Genomic DNA, 14,930 nt, shown 5'->3' on the forward strand with positions numbered 1-14,930 from the left:
AGTTGTGTCATTTCCATCTCAATTAGCTAACAGGGTTAAAATCAAGTAGTTTAAACAGAAGGTCTGTGCTGTTTCCAGTGCAGAAATCTGGAACACTGGTTGTAAATCCTGATGGGTCCTGTATGAGAATAATGATCAGTTTGATTGGAAAAAAAAAATGTAATAACTAATTGATTTTTTTTTATGTGTCTTCCTCGTCTGTTGTAATGAATCCTAATTTGGCATTTTTCATGGACACATCGGACTGGATTGATGTCAGAGAGCAGCGTTGGTGTTTTCCTGACTGTGAGACATTTTGGGGAACAGGTGCTCATGTTTGTTAGATATATTAATAATAATAATAATAATAATAATAATAATAATAATTTCAGAAGGGCACATTTTTGTCTGGAGGAAAAGGGGGCAGGTGCTCTAGCACCACCTAGTGTCTGTCTGTGCCCGACCCTGCTGACAGAAGTTCCCCTGGGTTCAGCCATCTCCTAACTGGTTGTTGTCAAACACTCTGAGTGAACAGAGTGGTGAAAACGTAATGATGGCCACACCAGAGTCCAGAACTACATCATCTGGCAGCAAACTCTGGGGGCTCACCTGAAGAGGGCGCTATGAACGCTGAAACTGAATCCGAAGGTGCTTCTACAAAGGAAGGAAGGTGAGAAGAAATGTCGAAAAAGAAAAAAAGGAAGGAAGGAAAGAAAAAGAGAAGGAAGTGTGAGAGAGAGGTAATCAGAAGGAAGGTAAGAAATAAGGTTGGGTTGTGTGTTCAACTGGTGTTTCCTTACCTCCAGTCGTCTCCCTAGTCTCTCTAGCCGTCTTTAGTCTTGCTCTCCTTGCAGCTCTAGCGATGCCACAGCCCTAAACAGAAGGTGAACATAAACGGAGAAGAGAGGAACTGATGGCTTAAAGATGGATGACATGAAACCATTTCCCAGCACTGAGACGGGGCTCTCTTTCATGAGCCCGTTGTTTATGTGGATGGCGGCGCGGCTGGTTGGTGTTCCAGTTGCAGCTCGGTGGTCTGAGTGATTCTTAACTACATAGCCCAATGCCACATCCCCACTTCCGTTCTTCATCTCTCTCGTGTCCCCAAACCTTCCCGGAAAAGTTCTCTGATGCCCAAACGCAGGAGCGGCAGCCATGTTTCTGCATATTTCATCTCCCACACGCCTCATCAGGCCTGATTGGAGCCACTGTGACAAATGGGAAGCCACTCTGTTCAGAGGCTCTGATGAGGAGACAAAATGAAACTAAACGAAGCATCAGGCGTGGAGCAGCTCCACCATGTCCCAGCAGTTCATCTCTAATTCAGGTTCAGCAACATCAAACATCACTCTGATTCTCAAACACAACATAATCATCTAGAGCACAATAGCAATAGCAGTTTGTTCACATCTGGAGTGCATTTCCTTGCCACCAAAATGCTCAGCAGTCCCGTCTTTCTGTTTCTGTGGCGGTGGACGTAACCATGTGTGTGTTTTTATGGGCTCTGTTTAAAGCAGACGGGCGGTTTACATTAGCAGAGATGCGGGTGATAAACAGATTGGAAGAGAAACTGTCAGGACACAAAGAGGGATGTAGCATCGTTCTGTCCTGCTGCACCGACGACCTGTCTGGAGCCAAACAGGTTACAAACTGACTCTTATTTTCATCATTACATCATTAATTACGTGGTTGGACTCTCTGTTATGTTCCGAACAGCTTTCATTCTTCAAGGCGGTACACTTAACAAGGTGTCAGAGACATTCCTCAGAGATTTCTCCTTCAGGCGAAGCGAGGTAACGTTTTTCTAATCTGTCTCAAGGTTTGACCTTTATGTGAGCTGAGATGGTGTCCCACATAACGTGGTTGTAATGCACGGTTATTGTGACTTTTTGGTAATCCTCAGAAACGCTCAGCAAATTGTCCACCAATCAGCTCACACAAAGTTCCTAGAAAATGTTGTCTTTGTTTTTATTTAAAGAGGCAGCATGATGTCAACCTTTCTGAGCTGTACATTGTCTTATAATGTTATTCCTTCAACAAAAACATACCGGCAGTGTTGCCTTGATTCTTTGAATCATGTTTGAGAAATCCCTTAATCTCCAATGGGCAACCACTCAGCTGTGCAAAAAAAAAAAAAAAAAGAAAAGGAAAAAAAAGCCTGGTGGGATTTAGGCTGCTGCTCCTTAGAACAGTTTCCAAGCTTGTGAGCTTCCGTCTCACAGAGCAGGCCTCCCCCCACTCAGCTCCTTCAAACTAGCCAGGAGCAATTAGCAAACACCTGGAAGAACTGCACTTCTGCTGAGCTCGTTGTGTGAGCTACTTCTCATACAACGCTTGTAAAAATGTTGTTAAAGGGTTAAAAGAGGAGCCATGTTGTGGCGACTTCCTGAAGGCAGAGTTTCAGAAAGAGCAGGAGTTTGTAAAAAGCCAAAGCTCTATTTTCAAGGTGTTAAATTACAAAGTGAAATATCTTTTAAGTCATGTCTGATATATACAGCATTTTTATAACAACTGGAGGTAACGTAGTTACTTGATTGTGCTATAAAATAGCATTAATACATAATTTTACCCTGTGGATGTGGTGGGGATAAGGAAGAAGGAACTGTGAATTGTGGCTGATTTGCCACAGGATGTTTTAAACCACCCGGCTTTATATGAGAATAGAACAGAAACATACTTTACTGTCCCACTGTGGGGACGTTTGGATGTACCAGCGGTATGACTGTATGGTTTAGAACACATTCAGTTATAAAATGGATTTTTTACAACATTTGATCAAACAGTTTGGAAAGGTTTAAGTTAATGTTTCAGATGGAAAACCTCTCTGATGTGAGTAGATTAGATTGATATTAGTGTGGAAAACCTATGTTATATGTTTTTATACTGTCTGTTGATAAGATACTGACTGATCAGACCCCCCCCCACCCCCCACCCAACCATGTCAGTGAGGCTCAGACAGAAATGTTTCAGGACATGTGACCGGCTGCTCAGATGACGCTTGAATTGAAAGTCTCCTTTCCTCTGACCATTATGTAACCACCAGGCAGCTGGCCTGTGATAAACCCTGTGTAGATGCAGGGGGGGGGGGGGGGAGGATCTATCTGAGCTGAATTTTCTGGAGTTTTCTGTGACGAGGTGAGGGTATCGCACTAAAGACAGCTGATGTGAGCAGCCTGCAGCAGGTTGATAAGGTGAAGGGTGGAGCCGAGTCCGGTCTGGTGAAACAGCAGAGTCATGAAGTAACGCCACTGGGGGGGGGGAATGAGGGGAGGTGGGGCTAAAAATAACAGCCTCTGGTGGTCTCTTTCTGAACAGATTGAAACTGGAACAATTAAGGATTCTGGGATGATGGCGTTGATGATTTACAGTGGCTTTTTCATATGTAATTGCAATAAAATGCATTTATGATTGTGGTTGTAATGTGACAAAATATGGAGAAGTTCAAAAGGTATGCAAGCCACTGTTCCCTCAGAAGGGTCAAATAAAACTCATTTAGAGCCACAAATGTCACATGACCTTTTGAAAAAGACAACTTTTTAAACAAACAGCTATTTAACAAAGGTCTTGTAAAAAAAAACAAAAAAAAAAAAAACACTGTGTTTTATTACGAAATAAAGATAAACATAAAAGAGGATGGGTTTTTAAGCTCAGATACCAACCTAAAGACAACGAAAATAGATCTAAAACATTTTACTGGTATTTGTAACGCCATCCTTTGTGGAAATTCAGTGCAAATATTGCAGAAAAAATTGAAAATGGTTAAAAAATCTGCATTTGTTATAATCTGGATTTAAAAATATTAAATGGTTCCTTTTTCCATTGTGGTAGGTCAAAAAAGCCACTTACAGCTTCAGAGCCACAGACTGTAAACCCTGGATTAGATTCACTAGTTCTGCTTTTGTTCAGGTAACTTTGTATAATTGTTACTTTGTGGTTCTGTGGTTGAAATAAAACCCAACATACACCAAGAAAGGCAAGTTGACTAAAAAATAACAGTGTTATTCTGTTTATATTTACAAAAAATACATTAAAATTTAAATATTTCAGACAAGTGTCAAAAAATGGAAGAAACGTTTTCGCGTTTCTGTCTGTTCTTAATGCAGGACATTAGGAACAGTCCATGGAGATCTCACAAAAACAACAAAATGTTTTGCAAGCATGTTCTCCTAAAAAATGTTTCTTAAAGGGGCAGTATTAAGCAGTATTAAGCCTACTTTGCGTAATGTTACAATGTTACCCCTCATCAAAAACTTATCTACATTGTTGCGTCGATTCTTTCATGCATGTTTGAGAAATTTTTGAATCTCCCATGGCAACCATTCAGCTGTGCAAAACGCCTGGCTGGTCCTAGCCCCGCCTTTCAGGATGAGGCTCCTCCTCAGAGCTGCAGTTTCCACGTGTCAGAGCAGCCCTCCTCCTCAACTCCCCCACCCAGCTCCTTCAGACTAGCCAGCAGCAATTAGTAAACATCTAGTGGAACGGCGCATCCGCTGAGCTCATGGTAAAAACGTTGTCAAAGGGTTGATAGAGGAGTGGCGTTGTGATGACTTCCTGAACGTGGAGTTTCAGAAAGAGCAGGAGTTTTTAAAAGAGACAGACGATTTCAAGTTGTGAAATTACAAAGTCAAAGTTCTCTTATGTCATATTTGATACGGATGCAGTTTTGTTTTATAACAACAGAAGGTTATATAATTACTTGATTGTGTTACAATATGGCGTCATGTGCCTGGAAAATACATAATTCTGCCCCTTTAATACTGAACAGGTGTGGTTGTTAGAGGCAGAAATCAGGTGAGATTTCAGGGCAGAAAACAGCAACAAACTGTAAAGTTAGGTAGGAATTTAAATTAGCTCCAATGAATCTATAAAGTCTATCTTTGATTGTTCTCTGCTTCATCTGTTGTTCTGATGGACCATTAAAACACGGATCGATTGAAGGTTTACATGTATTTCATACTTGCTGATATCGTGCAGGTTATGAACTGTTGAATCTGACAGATATGTTTTTGACTTGAGCTAGAACATATTATTTGTTGTGAAAGTAACTTATTAATTGAGTAATCATATCAATTAGCTTGAATTTAATGCCAACATTGGCGACAAGGTACAATTTCAACATTTGAATTTGGGTTTGAATTATATAAATTAATTTAGAAGCATTATCTTGTTTGAACGAGAAAACGTTCTTTAAACGAGATTTTAAAAATGTGTTATAGCAAGAAAGTTTCTTGTTTTAACAAGCTTGCATCTTGCTATTACAAGGTTTTCCCGTTTTAATAACAGCGTCTTGTTAAATTCGAAACTCACTGAGACGAGAAGTGTCTTGTTTATAACGAGACGAGAAAAGAAAATGTCTCGTTTCAGCAAAGAGCTTTCTTGTTGGAACAAGAAAACTTCTCACTTTAAAGACAAAGTTTCTTGTTTTAATGAGATAGAAAATTCATCTTGTTACAACAACAGCCGTTTCATTTTCGGAAGATTTGAATTTTATTTTAATACGAAATTTTATCAGTGAAACGAGCTACTGCTCCTGGATCTATTTCCAAGCTTTGACAGCTGCGTGGCTTTTTATGTAATTTGACACATACTTAAAAACACTGATCAAAATCTATCAATTTGAAATACATGCAAATTGTTAGTTAGCTGCAAAGCTAACTATGTGCAAGTTTGGTGTGGAACAATTTTTATGACAAAAAAGGTTTAATCCATGGGTGTCCAAACTTTTTGACGTGTGCCAAAATTGTTGTCAAAAGAAAAAGAAAATAATAATAAATAAAAAAAATAATTATATATATATATATATATAAATAAAATATAAATATATAAATAAAATCAAGCAAATACAGTAATCGGTTTTATATATATACAGTACAGACCAAAAGTTTGGACACACCTTCGAAAGTGTGTCCAAACTTTTGGTCTGTACTGTATATATAAAATCAAGCAAATGCAGTAATCTGTTTTTTGTTTGTTTGTAGGTAAGGGACGTTATTCATCGTAGAGTCAAAACTTAAAAATTATTTTGCATGTTGTTTTAAAAGTGAGGCATCTTGTTTTCAATTTCTTATGGGCTCAATGGAGCAAATTTGTTTTCAGTTATACGAATAGTGTTTGGGTCACTTTCTTTCAAAAAAGCTTGCTATATTTAGCCAAGTTTAGTAAATTAGACACAAACTGCTTTGACTGTAGCAAAGTCGGCTTTCTAGTTTAAGTCTCTGCATAGATGAGCTATACTTCTTATAAAGGTTTCACTGTAAAAATAGGAATACCTGGTGTCGTACATTATGGTTTCATTTTAAGAAAGCCAGTAATAATTTGCTCATTTGCACCTGTGCTGCAAATTTGTGTCAATCTTGAACTGCAGTTGGAGGCCACAAAAATCAATCCAAGAACCACAAGTGGACCCCGAGCCACACTTTGGACCCCTCTGGTTTGATTTGTAAAAATCACTTCAGTTGGTCTTCTCTTCAATCCGCAAAATATCTTTAAACAAATCCTTAAAATTTGGTGTTTGGATGCATTTTTGCGATTATTTTCAAGAAATTCATCTCTTCTTGCCTTGTCATTTAAGCTTCAGAAACAAACTGTGTGTACCAAAAGTCAGATGCAGACATAGTATGTTTTTTTTTGTTGTTGTTTTTTTCTTCTGATGAAAGTATGAAATGACAGTGTTGAGTTTAACCGAAAGCCAGCTTGTCAGTCACCACACAGAAAGGTTTCGGCTGCCTTGGGACAGGCCACTGTAAGGGGCCTGTTACCCTGCACCAACTGCAACCAGGTTAACACACACAGCGGAAAACCAGGGGCAGCAGAAGTGACATACTTGTGTGTGTGTGCGCACATTTCCTAATGAGCTGCAAACGTCTTCCTCTGCTGCCACACAAGGTGAGGTGTTGCGTATGAGGAACTTAAAGCGTCAAAAAGGGAAATGAAATTGTCAGAACGCCAAGCAGCGAGTGAAGAGAAGCAGAAACGGAGGCTATAGGATAACATTTTCCGCCTTTAATTGAATTGTTTCTATCCAAAAAAACAACAACAAAGAAACATGCCGGCCTGAAAGAAAGCATCTCTCGTTCCGACTCTCTTTTGCATACTGGGGCTGTGAGTTGTGGTTCTCTGCATTGTTATCATTGCTGTCATCGCTAACAATGAAAAACAGTGTGTGTTCAGGCGATGGGGGAGGAGCAGACACACACACACACACACAACGACACAGGAAAAGAAGGAAAGAGCAGCCAGCTGTCGGGCTTCAGAGAAAAAAAGAATGAAAAAAAAAAAGATGTGATGGAGTACAAAAGGAGAGTATGTTGCAGTGAACTGGCTGAGCTGGAGGATGTAGAGGGATTAGGAAAAGTCTGTAGGACTCTAAAGGAAAATGCTACTCTTCTTTGTTTCACCTCCTGGTTTTTAAGTTTGTGACATCTTATTAATCTCTTCTCCCCTCTGATTTGGAGTAAATTACAACCAACAAATTGTATGCAGATCACGGGGCATGTGTTGCCCAGCCTCCCAGCAGTGGATATTGACATATTTAACCAATTATTAGTTGGTTCAAGTCAAACACGGCAGGCTGGCAGAGAGTCCACACGTCTGAAATCAAAGTTTCGCGGCCGCACCCCTGAAGGCCATGTGTTGCCATGCCTACCCCGCTCCATAAGTCTGGCCATGTTGAGCACACATGTGAAGATCTATTGATGACCAAATAATGACAGCGTTCTGGAAGCACTGCCCTTCATTCCACTCAAGTCTTTGTCGCTCAACTGATCGACTCCATCTGATTCTGGCGAGGAATCCGATTTGACGAAATCAGATGCATTTCCTTCTTCTCTTTCTCACTATTAAACCTTTTGCTGAAATCAGAAGATGAGGGTAGAAGACTTCAGAGGTTTATTGAGTAGCATTTATGTGTCCCATTTCGTCGTACATAATCCAGTCTCAAACATCCATCACTTATACCCACTTATCCTTGCAGGCATCTAGCAGTCATTGGGCTGGATAGGTCGGCAGTCCATCAACACACTTTCACACCGTAAGACAATTTCGAGAGACCAGTTACCCAACAGTCATGTTTTTGGACAGTGGAGGGAAGTGAAGGTACCCAGAGAGAACCCACGTTTCCACAGGGAGAACATGAAAAACCATGCAGGATCCATGCACAGGATACAAGGCAGCGCAATCTCCATTTCTATTAACTATAAAATTAAAGGAAAATAAACGTGCTTGATGGAAGCACTGCAATTTCGTAAAGACGTTATTTTCAATAAAAGCCTTTGTGGTAGGAAGAGATGGTTTTTCAGCACTTTTTTTTCTCGTCGTACCAATCACGTGAAGACGCCAAAGAAAACAACAGAAAGTTTATACTTTTCAGGCCCTTTTATACGGAATAGATTTTAGCACCTTTAGTTGTCAACATAGGCTTGGTGGTCTTAATCATTCATATTTTAGGTTTCTGCTTGTGTTGCATGTTTAAAGGAGTCGAGGTCATTGATCACTACTACAAAGACAACTTGGAAGAGAAAATAACTTAAAATGCTTTCTGTCTTCAATATCTACATGCATGCCTGATTTGACAAACATCAATGATTTTCTTTGTCATTTTTATTCTCTATTAAATAATTATTACATTTGGTGAGAATAAATGCTGTTTCATGTCTTTTTAATTTGGGCAGACCGTTCTACGCTAACTTCAGGAGAAGATAAATTCGACTAGCAGCCAGTCAGGAGGATGAAAATATGCAAATGAACGTTTGAATAAATTATTTTAAGTTGTGTTTTATCACAATGATTAAAAATAGATTTGATAATAAAAACTGCTTAAAACATTCTGATTTAAAAAATGTATTAGATTCAATTTCTGTATTTTATCCCCCTTCCCCTCACCTTGCTAGTTTTCTGAAGCCCCCCTAGCGCCCTCTAGTGCCGTGGTACTCACTTTGAAAACCTGTGCTTCAGATAGTAATCCTTCATAATTTCTATCTCTTAACTTTGCAAATGTATCTGCAATTCTCTCTCTCTCTCTCTGTATATATATATATATATATATATATATATATATATATATATAAATAACTACTTACATAAATTAGGGAGTGTAAAATGTTTCTAAATTAAATATTTATTGCTCATTTAAATGTGACACATACAGTAGTATGTGAATTGGTCCATTCTAATCTTAAAAGTCATGTTTTAATTAGCTGTAAACAGAAAATCATCATAAAGCTGAGCGTAAACATCACTGATACTGTAGAAAAAGTCAAATCCAGCTGCCTGCAGCATTCAACTAGTCCAAAACATCACAGAGTATAAAAGATGACAACACTGGTTCTGTCAAAGTCCTTCTGACCAGGGCGGATTTTCCAGCAGCTGCACTTTTGTGGTGCAATCAAGTACATCTTCTACACTGGATTGTCTAAATATCAAAACAACATAATGGTATAGAATTTGATAGTTGTGAAGTAATGTTGCTACACACTCGTGTTCAGTAGGTGGCGGTATGCACCTTAAAGTTGCTTGCAATCCGCCATAATAGAAAAGAAGAAGAAGAAGAAGCGTTAGCGGAATGAACCGCAATGGCGGTCAGATTCCAAGCAGGCGATGTTTTCAGAGGAAAACTTGGATTTCTTTTTCTTCTCCTCCATGCCTGTCTGGGTTCTAGTGAAGAACTTAAGTGGGATGAAAATGGCTACGTCCTCTACTGTCCCTGCATGGGTAACTCTTTATTCACAGCTTCATATCTGTGTTTTCTGCTGCTGAAATGGGAACTTTTCATATTCAGAAGTTCAGAAGATGGAACCGTAGGGATTTAAAAGTTTGGTTAATGAGTCTAGAAGTTGTGTTTTCATCAGATGGTTTCTAAATGCCTCCGGTCTGGACGCGTTTCCAGGACTCGGCTAAAAGCTTTCCGCATTGATGGAGGAGTGACGGGTTACTTTTCTTCTCCTTCAGGTCGCTTCGGGAACCAGGCGGACCACTTCCTGGGATCTCTGGCCTTCGCTAAGATGTTGAACCGAACCTTAGCGGTCCCTCCCTGGATAGTGTACCGCCACCACACCCCGCCTTACACCAATGTAAGTACAGCTTAGAACTCCTGGAGGGTTATGCCTCGGATTAGGGATGAACAAACTTCCTGTTCAAAGGTCATGTAAGGCTTCTGGAGCGGGTCAAAGGTCTTCTCCCTTCTGAGCTTTTGCATCCAGGTCACTGTATTTCTACAGCTTGACTACCTGCCTTAATAAAATGGTTCTTACACACAAAAATAAAGAACATTTGGGGTCTAATTTAAGAGACAACTCTTAACTCTTAAACTAGTGTCATACGTTTGCCATCTTAAACTACAGACCAAATGAAATCCTCAGTCATGCTATCAGCAAATGCAACTTGTTTTCATTTCTCCTTTAATTTCATTCTCAAAAACCCTTTCGATCCATGAGCTACATGTTTATGCAAAGTCTCGCATGTCCTGGTCACGTAGCTTTAGCAGTGAGCTCAAGTGATAATAGCTTTAGTCCAACTTTAATCTAATCCAGTCAACTATTTTTAAAAATATATTTTTAGGTTCAATTACGATTCCTTTTGCAAGTCTGGGCGATATGGCTCTAAAATAAAATCGGCATTTTTTTTCTTTTCATACCAAATCCGATTTTAATCTGTTTTTCTCCACTTTTATAAAAAATTTTTAAAAATGACACAAAATGTTTTGAAAAAGTTTCTTTTGTTTCAGTCATCACTTCTGGGAGTCAACCTGAATTCTAAGTCCAAATAAAACCCAGCTGTGAAGCGAGATCGTCGGCCCTGGGTGGGCTGACGTCACTCTGAACCACGGAAGCCCAGTTCAGAGTGACGCCTCAGGGGTGAAACATTAACGTTTTCCCAAAGATAACATTTTTATACGGTCGATTTATGCTTTAAAAAAAAAAAAATTTTTATGTTATCAAATGAAAACCAATTTCAACCTGGAGAGAAACACATGGAGAAAAAAAAAGCGATTGAAAAGGTTTTTCTGACATAAATTAATTAAAGTTCTTTGGCGCTCAAACCCCCCGGCACCACACTGGTGGTGGCGTTCGGAGAAAGGGTGGAAGCCTGAAGGAGCCCGAAGCATAGAGGTGGTGAAGGAGCTGAGAGAGCACGGCTGGAAAACAAATGGCGTCATGGATGAAGATCTTTATAAACGGAAGATTGGTCGGCGATTGGCTGTGATGGGGCATGGGCTGATGCTGATGGGCTGCGGCGGATGAACGTTTGGACGATGCAGGCGTGGCTGAAGAGTCTTCCAGTTTGAATTTGCGCCTCGGCGCCTTCATTTCTCTGAAATCTCTGATGGGACCAAAGTCATGCCATCGTGCCGCCTCATGCAGCTAAACTAAAAGACTAACAGTGGCGTAATGCTCCTTTTCCCTCTTCTTCAGGTTCATGTTCCGTACCAGGAGTTCTTCCAGCTGGGGGCGCTGTCTGCCTACCACCGTGTGGTCAGCTTGGAGGACTTCATGGAGGTGCTCGCTCCCAGACACTGGCCCCCAGGCCAGAGGAAGGCCTACTGCTTTGAGACCGCAGCACAGCGGAGCGTAGACAAGAAGACCTGCCCTATGAAGGTCAGAGGTCACGGATGCTGAATCCCAGCTAATAGATTGATCTGTAAATCCATCACAGAACAGCTACATTTATACAGAGATTAAATTCAAAACAGGAGGACTCTGTTTGCTACTTTTGTGACTTCTATAGCTGAGCTGCATTTATTTTTGATGTATCATAGTAATTGGGGCACATATGCACACCACACATTTTTATTATACGTTTATAAAAGCATCTATAATTTTCCTTTCAGCCCACAACATTCAATGCTTTGTGTTGGTACGTCACAAAAAGTCCCAGTAAAACGCTGGAATGTTTGAAAAGGCTCTAGTGACGAGGCTCTGCCTCCTGCTGCGTCGGCATCAGCATCGACCGATGTTAGTCATTTTCTATCAGTCTTGGGCTGATAAATAAAATTGGGCCGATATCGAACAACCGGTGTTTAATTCCACCTTGTTACATTACCAGCAATTCTAAAACACCAACTATAAAGTCTTGAAAAAGGCAAACACCTAAAAATACAGTCCTTTTTTTTTCCCCGCTTCAGCTGTTTCATCCTAATTAAAGCGTCCAAAAATGTTTTATCCTTTATCTATGACGTGTCACTTTATTCGCTGAAGTTGTTAGCATGTAGAACAGTAGAGAGAGGAAGTGCTAACGGAGTTCCTGTGAATAAAAAATACACGTGATTTCAGCCTCCCTGTGTTCACACACTCTGTTGCCTTTGTGCTTATAACCGTTTCACCAAAGTGACTCTTTAACATGTCTTTGCTATGATTGTTATTAGTGTATAAAAAAACCCCTAACAAATAAACAAACAATGCAAGTAAAGCCTGGTGGCCCATCAGGCTTATATGACATTAGGGGAAACCCTGGTTACTGGTATCGACCCAAATGTCCATTTGGGTGCCTTCCTAGTGAAGCCTGGACTCTCGCTTCTGCTCCGTTTCCAGGACGGGAATCCTTTCGGGCCGTTCTGGGACTACGTGGGCGTGGAGTTTGACCAGTCCATCCTGTTCGGAGGGATTTCCTTCAGCGCTTATCACCAACCTCAGTGGATCAAGAAGTAAGAGCTTTGTTGTACACAAGGACAAAATCATTGATAGTGTATTAGAGCCGCTCCGGTTCAATCTAATTGTTATTTTTAGCTACATGGATTTTGATTTCCTCGTGTTGGAACAGGTTCCCGGCCTCTGAGCACCCGGTCCTGGCGCTGCCCGGCGCTCCGGCCCAGTTCCCAGTGGTGGAGGAGCATGTGGGTCTGCAGCGCTATGTGGTGTGGTCAGAAAACATGGTGAAGGAGGGAGAGGAGCACATTGCCGCCCTGCTGGTCAGACCGTATGTGGGCATCCACCTGAGGATCGGCATCGACTGGGTCAGATGATGGGAGAGGTTCTGTAGATCAGGTTCTGTAGATCAGGCTCACAGTTCATACATATTGGTAACAGTGGAGGAGAGAATGTGATGAAGGAAAATAGAGATATATGCACATGGTTTCCTGATATGTCACAGGCCTAATATCTGTCAGACCCGCAGCAGGTCCAGCTCTGAACCCGGCCTCTTCCTGCTTCTCCTCCAGCAAAATGCCTGCCGGCTGCTGGAGAGCGGCGACACGGGGCCTCACTTCATGGCGTCACCGCAGTGCGTCGGCTACAACCGCCAGACGGCCCCGCCCCTTCCCATGAGCGCCTGCCTGCCCAACCTGAAGGAGATCAGCCGGACCGTGCAGCGCTGGGTGAGGAAGACCGCTGCTCGCTCCGTCTACATCGCCACCGACTCCGAGTCCCACAGCAGAGACATCGAGAAGCTCTTTAAGGGCAAGGTGGGTTGTCAAGCAGCTCTGCTCCTCTTTAAATATCTGTCTGTTGGTACAGAAGCCAAGCAGAGAGACGAAGTCGGGATATGATTGGTGGGGCATCCATGATCCTCCTCTCTCACTCCTCTTTGATTTGGGGTTGTAGTTCAGGAATTACTTGAGCTTTTGAGGCGCTAAAGCTGTTCTCGATTGTAAAAGCAATCCCGTTTCCACGGTTTTGCATCAAAACTGGCCAAAAATGAATAAGAGGGGAAAAAAATCCTTCCAGAGGATTATTGATCCAGAGGATATTCACCCAAAACCAGAGTGAATATTTATTCAGACATGCAGCCCCTCAAACAAGAAGTGAAGAAATCAGAACTGACTTAACACAGCTAGTGCAACTTGCTGCTGCCATGATTAGCTTAATTCTAAAGTTAATAACAATAAGCAGTGCAAAAATGGCTCCTTCTACAGTAACGCTGAACCAGTCCCTCCTGTTTTTCATGCAAAATAACCAGATTTATCCATACTTGTGTAAATATTCCACAAAATTGTCAAAAGACTGGGATTGGGTGATGCTAACTCTCACTAGTAGGTGGCAGTCATACTTCTACACTACTAATTTAGGCTTACTTCATATCATGTTCAGCAGTATGGCAAGAAGCAAAAATTGAGCTTTTTAATTACTCTAAAGAATAAAAATGTCCAATCTGCTTATTTTTTCCTTCTATTTGTAGATTTTGGAAGGGATTTGATAAGGAAAAAATATTGCAAGTATTTCTAAAGTAGCAACGCAAAAATCAGTGAAACTCAAATTATACTTAAATCCTGGAAGGATTCAGTCTTTCTGTAGTCCGTTTGTCTTTCAGCGCCAGCCCAGCTGTGGTCCCTCCTGCTTTTAACAGCAGCTCTCCCTGGGGTTCTCTGCAGGTGAAGGTGGTGAGCCTGCAGCCAGACTTGGCCCAAACTGACCTGTACATCTTGGGACAGGCAGACCACTTCATCGGGAACTGCGTCTCCTCCTTCTCCGCATTCGTGAAAAGAGAAAGAGACGTCAGCGGCCTGCCCTCCTCTTTCTTTGGTATCGAGACGCCGACCAACACAAAGAAAGAACCGAAACAAGAACTCTGAGCTGGGGACAAGTTCAACGGAATAGTAAAACGGATCAGGAGGATATTTTATATGAAGTGTCTCAGAGAGAGGCAGGTCCGGTTTTACTCTGAGCTGAAATGAGGAGGAAGGGCTGGGAATTAGAGCTGCTACCATGGGAACTGTTTTGACATGTTTTCCAGCTCCCACTGAACTTTTTCACCATCTATGTGCTGCTGCTCATTTATTTTTAACACATCTCAGAGGCTTGGTGAACCTCTGTCGGTGATGATCGTCTGCCTTTTATGCAGAGAAAAGCAGCATTAACCAGGACCAAGCACTACTTGGGAAAGCTGAGGACAGCATCCTTCAAGACTCATTTAAGTTTTGAGTTCACACCATTATGAAAAGGATTTGTAATGAACATTTTTTTAATCAATAAATCAGTATTTGAAGAATGTTTTTCACATTCATTTAAAGCTCAAAGTGCAGT

General features: G+C 41.2%; 2 protein-coding genes across 2 annotated transcripts in view; one reads left to right on the forward strand and one right to left on the reverse strand.

Annotated features, from left to right (window-relative positions):
* LOC114144218 (kelch-like protein 7) overlaps positions 1 to 14,930 on the reverse strand; it is an 18,645-nt gene continuing 3,715 nt past the window's right edge. The window contains exon 4 of the mRNA XM_028016801.1: positions 1 to 852. Coding sequence (XP_027872602.1) covers positions 836 to 852 — 17 coding nt within the window. The 3' untranslated portion in view covers positions 1 to 835. The remainder of the gene's footprint in view (positions 853 to 14,930) is intronic.
* pofut1 (protein O-fucosyltransferase 1) lies at positions 9,508 to 14,895 on the forward strand. The gene is made up of 7 exons (XM_028016786.1): positions 9,508 to 9,687; positions 9,925 to 10,046; positions 11,388 to 11,570; positions 12,504 to 12,616; positions 12,733 to 12,925; positions 13,130 to 13,372; positions 14,279 to 14,895. The coding sequence occupies exons 1-7, from the start codon at positions 9,549 to 9,551 to the stop codon at positions 14,477 to 14,479; spliced, it is 1,194 nt and encodes a 397-aa protein (XP_027872587.1). The 5' UTR covers positions 9,508 to 9,548; the 3' UTR covers positions 14,480 to 14,895.

The sequence above is a fragment of the Xiphophorus couchianus genome, chromosome 1 (assembly GCF_001444195.1).
Source record: "Xiphophorus couchianus chromosome 1, X_couchianus-1.0, whole genome shotgun sequence".
Classification (NCBI taxonomy): Eukaryota; Metazoa; Chordata; class Actinopteri; order Cyprinodontiformes; family Poeciliidae; genus Xiphophorus; species Xiphophorus couchianus.

What these genes read in the sequence shown, in the direction of transcription:
- pofut1 (XM_028016786.1), top strand. Translation starts at nt 9,549, where the DNA reads ATGGCGGTCAGATTCCAAGCAGGCGATGTTTTCAGAGGAAAACTTGGA. An exon ending in AGAAGACCTGCCCTATGAAG is followed by an intron (nt 11,571 to 12,503) that starts GTCAGAGGTCAC and finishes CTCCGTTTCCAG; the next exon opens with GACGGGAATCCTTTCGGGCC. An exon ending in CAACCTCAGTGGATCAAGAA is followed by an intron (nt 12,617 to 12,732) that starts GTAAGAGCTTTG and finishes GTGTTGGAACAG; the next exon opens with GTTCCCGGCCTCTGAGCACC.